At 45.8% G+C, this 7,500-nt stretch overlaps 1 protein-coding gene across 8 annotated transcripts in view; it reads right to left on the bottom strand.

The window, feature by feature from the left end:
- LOC143296963 (uncharacterized) overlaps positions 1-7,500 on the bottom strand; it is a 109,139-nt gene that overhangs the window by 25,806 nt on the left and 75,833 nt on the right. For 7 of the 8 annotated variants that reach the window (XM_076609065.1, XM_076609037.1, XM_076609055.1 and 4 more), the window contains 2 exons: positions 6,796-7,500; positions 251-318 (listed from right to left, as the gene is read on the bottom strand). The exon at positions 6,796-7,500 is cut by the window's right edge and continues 67 nt beyond it. In XM_076609065.1, the coding sequence (XP_076465180.1) occupies positions 251-318; positions 6,796-6,885 (158 nt within the window). In that variant the 5' untranslated portion in view covers positions 6,886-7,500. The remainder of the gene's footprint in view (positions 1-250; positions 319-6,795) is intronic. The other variant, XM_076609099.1, reaches the window with a different exon arrangement.

The following is a 7,500-nucleotide window of genomic DNA, read 5'->3' on the forward strand; positions in this document are numbered from 1 at the left end:
TCGACACAGAGCTTTCAACCAGCTCGAAGCGCTTTACAGTAATAGATATGTGACAGACAAAAACCATAAGCCACAACACACAAACGGTGACAGACAGACAGACACACAAACACAGAGAGAGAGAGAACACAGACAGACAGACACACACACACACACACAGAACTCACAAAAAAGACACACACACACACACACACACACACACACACACACACACACACCACGAACGGAAGAAATAGAACAGTTCAGATACCTGCTGATGCCCATGGCAACATCCATCAGCATCTTCACCCTTTGGCGCTCCGAGTAGTCCTCCATCACCTTTAGACAGGAACGCATCAGTGCCATGGTTAAAGGCTAAACGGTTAAAGGTCCCGCAAGGCCACGGGGGGTGGGGTGGGGGGTGGGGGGTGGGGGAGCAGTGGGGGGGGGGGGGGGGGGGGGGCCAGTGAATCCACATCCACTGTGACTAAGATTCGGCATAGACAAAGACGGGCGCAATAGCCGAGTGGTTAAAGCGTTGGACTGTCAATCTGAGGGTCCCGGGTTCGAATCACGGTGACGGCGCCTGGTGGGTAAAGGGTGGAGATTTTTACGATCTCCCAGGTCAACATATGTGCAGACCTGCTAGTGCCTGAACCCCCTTCGTGTGTATATGCAAGCAGAAGATCAAATACGCACGTTAAAGATCCTGTAATCCATGTCAGCGTTCGGTGGGTTATGGAAACATGAACATACCCAGCATGCACACCCCCGAAAACGGAGTATGGCTGCCTACATGGCGGGGTAAAAACGGTCATACACGTAAAAGCCCACTCGTGTGCATACGAGTGAACGCAGAAGAAGAAGAAGGAGTAAAGTGCCTGTCACCAAGGAAGACAAGGCACCATGCAGAAACTGGGTCTTCGAATCCACCTTGATTACTGGTGAACGCTGGAGCAGAACGCCACCGCTTAACCCTTTCATTGCCAAACTCGCATTTTATGCAGCAGCTAGATATAGAGGACCCATGTCACTGAAGGGTGACCAGATCATGGGTCTGTTATCCATGAACCTACTGCTCTTCATGTTCAGTGGTAGGAAAGGCCATATTTTCTACCACATCACAAGGGGAATCCCCAGCTATTCTTAGACACCATATTTTCTGTGTTTATAGCACAAGGGAAGTTTGCACTCTAAATTGACTGGCGGTGAAAGGGTTAACCGAATCTGCCGCAGCGCCAAATGATAATGATAATGATAAATGATAAACATTTTAGAAATCATAGCAGGCAGCCAAGCTGTCGTTTTCGTTTCATCCCTGCGACAGGCTGGCGATGTTTGAAAATGATCATCCTGAGGTAGGTGTACTCAGTCCCTATGTGCGTATACAATTAATGAGGAGGAGTCGAGGAAGGGAGGGACAATCACCACGATGATGATGATGATGATGAGGAGGAGGAGGAGGAGGACGATGATGAGGATGATGATGATGATGATGATGATGAGGAGGAGGAGGAGGAGGAGGAGGAGGAGGAGGACGATGATGAGGATGATGACGATGATGATGATGATGATGATGATGAGGAGGAGGAGGAGGAGGAGGAGGAGGACGATGATGAGGATGATGACGATGATGATGATGATGATGATGATGAGGAGGAGGAGGAGAAGGGTGACGATGATGATGATGATGATAAGGATGAAGATGACGATGAGGATAATGACGATGATGATGATGATGAGGAGGAGGAGGAGGAGGAGAAGGGTGACGATGATGAGGATGATGATAAGGATGAAGATGACGATGAGGATAATGACGATGATGATGATGATGATGATGAGGAGGAGGAGGAGGAGGAGGAGGACGATGACGATGATGATGATGATGATGATGATGATGATATGATGATGATGATGATGATGATGATGATGAGGAGGAGGAGGAGGAGGAGGAGGAGGATGACGATGATGAGGATGATAATGATGATGATGATGATGAGGATGAGGATGATGATGAGGATGATGATGCTGATGATGCTGATGATGATGATGATGGCAGGAACGGTAGCAGCAGCAGCAGCAGCAACAGTAGCAACATAACAACACTGCGTAATCATAGTGATACTGACAATAACGATAATGATAATAACAATATTGATAATGATACTACTACTACTACTACAAAGAACAATCGTGCTACTACTGTGATTGTTGCTACCTCTCTCTCTCTCTCTCTCTCTCTCTCTCTCTCTGTGATAATAATGATAATAATAATAATCAGAAGAAGAAGAATCATGTTACTTCTGCGACTACTGCTACCAGTGTGTGTGTGTGTGTGTGTGTGTGTGTGTGTGTGTGTGTGTGTGTGTGTGTGTGTGTGTGTGTGTGTGTGTATGCGAGAGAGAGAGAGAGAGAGACACACAGAGAGAGAGAGAGAGACAGAGAGAGAGAGAGACAGAGACAGAGACAGAGATAGATATAGAGAGAGAGACAAAGGGAGAGAGAGAAAGAGAAACGAAATGAAACGAATTTTTATTTCACGAGGGCAGTGAAGTAAGCATAGCTGTTTGTTTTTTTTTTTAATAAAAAAGAAAAGAAAAAAAAGGCAAAACAGAGACACAGACAGACAGACAGACAGACAGACAGACAGACACACACACACACACACACACACACACGAGAAAACTAAGCGCATAAATGAAAGCATGTACATGACCTAAGTAAGTACGGCACAACGACACATAGTGTCCTTGAAAAAATAAAATCATTATAAAATAAAATAATTATTAGAAATAAAGAAAGAAGAAAAAAAAACCCCAGGCAGAAGGAGAGACAGAGTGACAGACAGAGACATATAGATGGACCATGGGAAGTGAATTTATAGCAAATATAATTTTCTATATCATATAAAACATGAATGATATGGAAACATATTCAGTGCATGTTAGGATAAAGGAGCGTCAAGTTTGAAAGGTTTATCAGGTATTTATGTAAGTTAGATTTGATTTTTTGAAATTTTGGTTAAGTTTTTCTTTGATTTTCTGGGATATAATTCCATAACCACCCCCCCTGAATATGCAAGGATTGATTTACATAAAATAATCATTGTAAATGGAGGGGTCATCTTATGTGAATGTCGATAATCATTAAAAAGTAAACATGTTTGTCAGATAGGATGGTGCGTTGCCATGAAGGATTTTGTGCATGAAGAGTCCTTTATTGTATAACAGTTTAGCCCTGAGAGAGAGAGAGAGAGAGAGAGAGAGAGAGAGAGAGAGAGAGTCAGTCTACGCATGCGTGCTCGAGTGTGTGAGTACGTGTGCGCATGAGCGTGTGAATATTTCTGTAGGAACGTGTTGCTTCACAAGCGTGTGTGCGAGTTGGGTTCTAATGTCGGTGTTATTCTTCTTCTTAAAAAAACAACCACCCGTTGTTTATTTCATTTTCTCTCTTTCCATCCTTATTTTCACCCCGATCTTTCTTACTACCTTATTTTTTCTTTCTTTCTTTCTTTCTACCCTTTCTTTATCTGTATCTGCTTTTTCTTTCTTCATGTTTTTGTTCGTTCTTCTGCAGAAGTGAACATAGGCTTAGAGTTTCACGTCACGTCACCCAGTTTTTGAAACGGACCGACAGAACTCCAAGATTCCCGGTCGGTGTGAACGACCGTCCTTACCTCCTGACCGCTCCCCTGACTTCCCCCCATCACCGTTCCAACCAACGCCCCCACACCCCCATCCCTAGCTACCTCCCCCCCCCTCAACCCCCAACCACCTATCTCACCGCCCAATCCCCAAGCTAACAGACTTTAGGTGGATATCTGCTTTAATGTTAATATTCTCGCCCCCCCCCCCCCGAGCCCCCCGACCCACCCCCCGTCCCCCCGTACCAAAGACGTTGCGCATGCTGCAAGCACTTAACACAAATTCCAGATGGTAGTAAAATGTGTGGTTTTTGAGGAACAAACAAATATTTGGGAATGCGTTCTCTTTTTTCTGTGGAGAATTAGAGGGGCGTCTCGGCAGCTTGAGAGCGAGAGAGAGAGAGAGAGAGAGAGAGAGAGAGAGGAGAGGGGGGGGGGGGGAGGGAGGGAGGGAGGGAGAGAGAGAGAACTACAGCTGAAAAAAAAACCCTCAGTGGTTTTGATAACCATGCTTCAGAGCAAAGTTACATGATGCATAGCACAGCAAAGTACAAAACGATACGACACAGTGCAGCACAACATCAACTCGACACAACATAACACAACGGTACAACACAACACAGCGCAACACAGTGCACCATAGCAAAACACAATGCAGTACATCACAACACGACACAGCACGACACGACACGGCACAGCACAGCATAGCACAACACAGCACAATTAGTCCAGGAATGTTAGGCCAATCAAATGACAACCCGGAGAAAATTAAAATAGTTTTAAAACTTTGCACACACTAAGTTCCATTACTGTTGAAATATCATGTGAAAAGTCCGCAAAAATCCATTCCCAGCAACACTGCCAAATATCACTTTGTCCAAACCTACCCCTTTGACAGTTTGGCGTAAGACCCAGATTAGGGGTGGATTGTCGGTAGATTTTGAGAAGGCATTTGACACTATTTGATAGCCGTTTATCTTGAAGAATCTTAATCAAAACAATTTTGGCCCTGATATAATGAATGAAAGTGCATACATATCCACATATATTCCTGTTAATTACAAATATTAGTCACTGTCCGGTATTAATCATGGTGTAAGACAGGGAAACCCAATATCCCCTTATTTGTATTTGTTTGTGTGCAACGATATCAAATATGTTGCACGACACTAAGAAAAATGAAAGGTCACTAATGGACCGCTTCTCCCAGGCCTGCAAAGATTTCGGTCTGACCATCAGTCTCAAGAAGACAAATGTCCTTGGCCAAGACACCCCATCTCTACCAGCCATCACCATTGATGACTACGAGCTTAAAGCCATCCATCAATTCACTTACCTTGGGTCCACCATCACCAACAGCCTCTCCCTTGACACCGAGATCGACAAGAGGATCGGGAAGGCAGCCACAACGCTAGCCCGCCTCACACAAAGAGTGCGGACAAATCCCAAGCTGACCACGAAGACAAGGATGGCTGTATACAACGCCTGCGTCCTCAGCACCTTGCTGTATGGCAGTGAGGCGTGGACCACACATGCTCGTCAGGAGAAAAGGCTCAATACTTTCCACCTGAGAAGCCTATGGCGCATACTCGGCATCTCCTGGCAAGACAAGATAACAAACACCGAAGTCCTGACTCGCGCTGGCCTCCCGACCATGTATACCATGCTGAGACAGCGTCGGCTGCGCTGGCTGGGCCACGTTCGCCGCATGGAAGATTGGAAGATGGTCGCATCCCAAAAGTCATCCTTTATGGAGAGCTCGCAACGGGGCAAAGACATTTGCAAACGTGACATGAAGGCGCTTGAGATCAATATTGAGTCCTGGGAGGACTTTGCAGATGACCGCAACAGATGGAGAAGCACTCCCAAGAATCAGCTACGGATTGGTGAGGACAAACTGTCAGCTGCTGCAGCAGAAAAGCGAGCTCGCAGAAAAGGGACGGCAGCCGACAGACCAGCATCAGCTTACACATGTGACCGCTGCGACAGAGACTGTCTCTCTCGCATCGGTCTCTACAGTCACAGCCGACGCTGCTTGGTCCAAGCAGACAGCCCAGTTAGACATTATGTCGGATATACTCTATCCATTGGCATTACTTCCACCCGCTCATTCCGAGTATCCCATACACAGTCACACCTGGGTTCAGTCTGTCGCAGTCACAGTGTCGACAGTCGGCCACAGGGAACCATCGATGTAAGTTCGTCAGGAGGCCGCACACCAGAGGGGACCCTGCACTGCTGCTGAGTCACTTCGGTGGAGTTCGGTAGTGCCTGTTCTGATTTAATGAACTTAGGACACCACATACTAAGCCCCCTCCTGACGACAATAATAGCTTAGTCGCGGAGCCAGACTGAGTGAGCGTCCTTAGGGTGGAGACCGCCACCATGCCCCTCCTATCCAACAACAGTCCCCCATGAATCTGTTGACACCAAAGACCTTGACAGAACTCACCCCAAGCATGGAAGTGGAAGGGGATCGAAAGTGAATTCACCATGAGAGCAAGGCATGAATCGCCACAGCAAAGCAAAGCATCGCACATCAGAACTCAGCACAAAAAAACATCACAGCACAACGCAACCTCACGTAATTCCACGTTCACACATAACCAGAATACTCGAAAACGTGACATAAAACAATAAGATACAATACCGCGTCTCACACACACACACACACACACACACACACACACACACACACACACACACACACACACACACACACACACCAAAACAACACGGTCTGAGAGTCCGAGAGGACAGAATACGACGCAATGCGATTCAATACGACGACGACAACAACAAACAAAAGAAGGAAAATTTAAAAAAAAAAGAAGCGATACAGTACAAACACAATGCTTTCTTTGTATCCGTTCTCCATCACTATCGTCTATTGTCATCGTATTCATCAATGTCGTCACCCCACTGTCATCATCATCATCGTCATCATTATCATCATCATCATCATCATCACCACCACCACCACCACCACCATCATCGCTATTATCATATCACCATCATCATCACCGTAACATAATAATCACCACCACTACCATCATCATCATCATCATCAAATCATCATCATCATCATCACCACTACCACTAACCACCACCACCACCACCACCATCATCATCACCATCATCATCATCACCAACAGAAACATTGCCATTCTCACCTGATAGTGGTGGGTGACATCAGTGACAGTCCCAGTGGTGACAGAGTCGTTGAAGACCCCCGGTGAAGGGGAGACTGGGGCGCTCTCCATAGTTTATTTTGTTGTTGTTTTGATCGGGGTTCCACCACACTCACTGTATACACACCCACAACAAAACTCCACCAACACCAACTGTCCTGTGACCTTGCAAGTCACCGCAAAGCGTTTTTTTTTTTTTTCTTAGTTGATTTCTTTTTGGCGAATCATCGAATGCCCTTGTACACTTCTTCCATCTTGGTATTTCATTCATACAGCTTGCGAAGTCACCACAACAGGTTTTTTTGCTTTCTTGTTCATTTTATTTTTGTTGTTGTGTGTATGACGAATTATGAAATGCCCTCACACACTTCTTCAGTTTTGGTAGTCATACAGCTTGCAAAGTCAACTGCAACACGTTTTTGTTGTTGTTGTTGTTTTTTCGTTGACTTTTTAACGAACTGTCAGATGTCTATCATTCATTTCTCCCATCTTGGTAGTCCTTGTCTCCAGGAAAGACGAACGTAGTCCCAAACTTGATTCGTTTCATGTGGCGGCGTTAGTGGGAGCCCTTTTTTCCCCCCCTCTCTGTCTGTCATTCGCTTTCCTTGTTCTTTTTGTAGCGTTCTGGATTGTTTCTTTCAGCTAGAAGGACCTCGGTCTATCCTCCTCGACTGGCAGAAGTTTGGT

Source organism: Babylonia areolata, chromosome 2, assembly GCF_041734735.1.
Source record: "Babylonia areolata isolate BAREFJ2019XMU chromosome 2, ASM4173473v1, whole genome shotgun sequence".
Taxonomy (NCBI): Eukaryota; Metazoa; Mollusca; class Gastropoda; order Neogastropoda; family Buccinidae; genus Babylonia; species Babylonia areolata.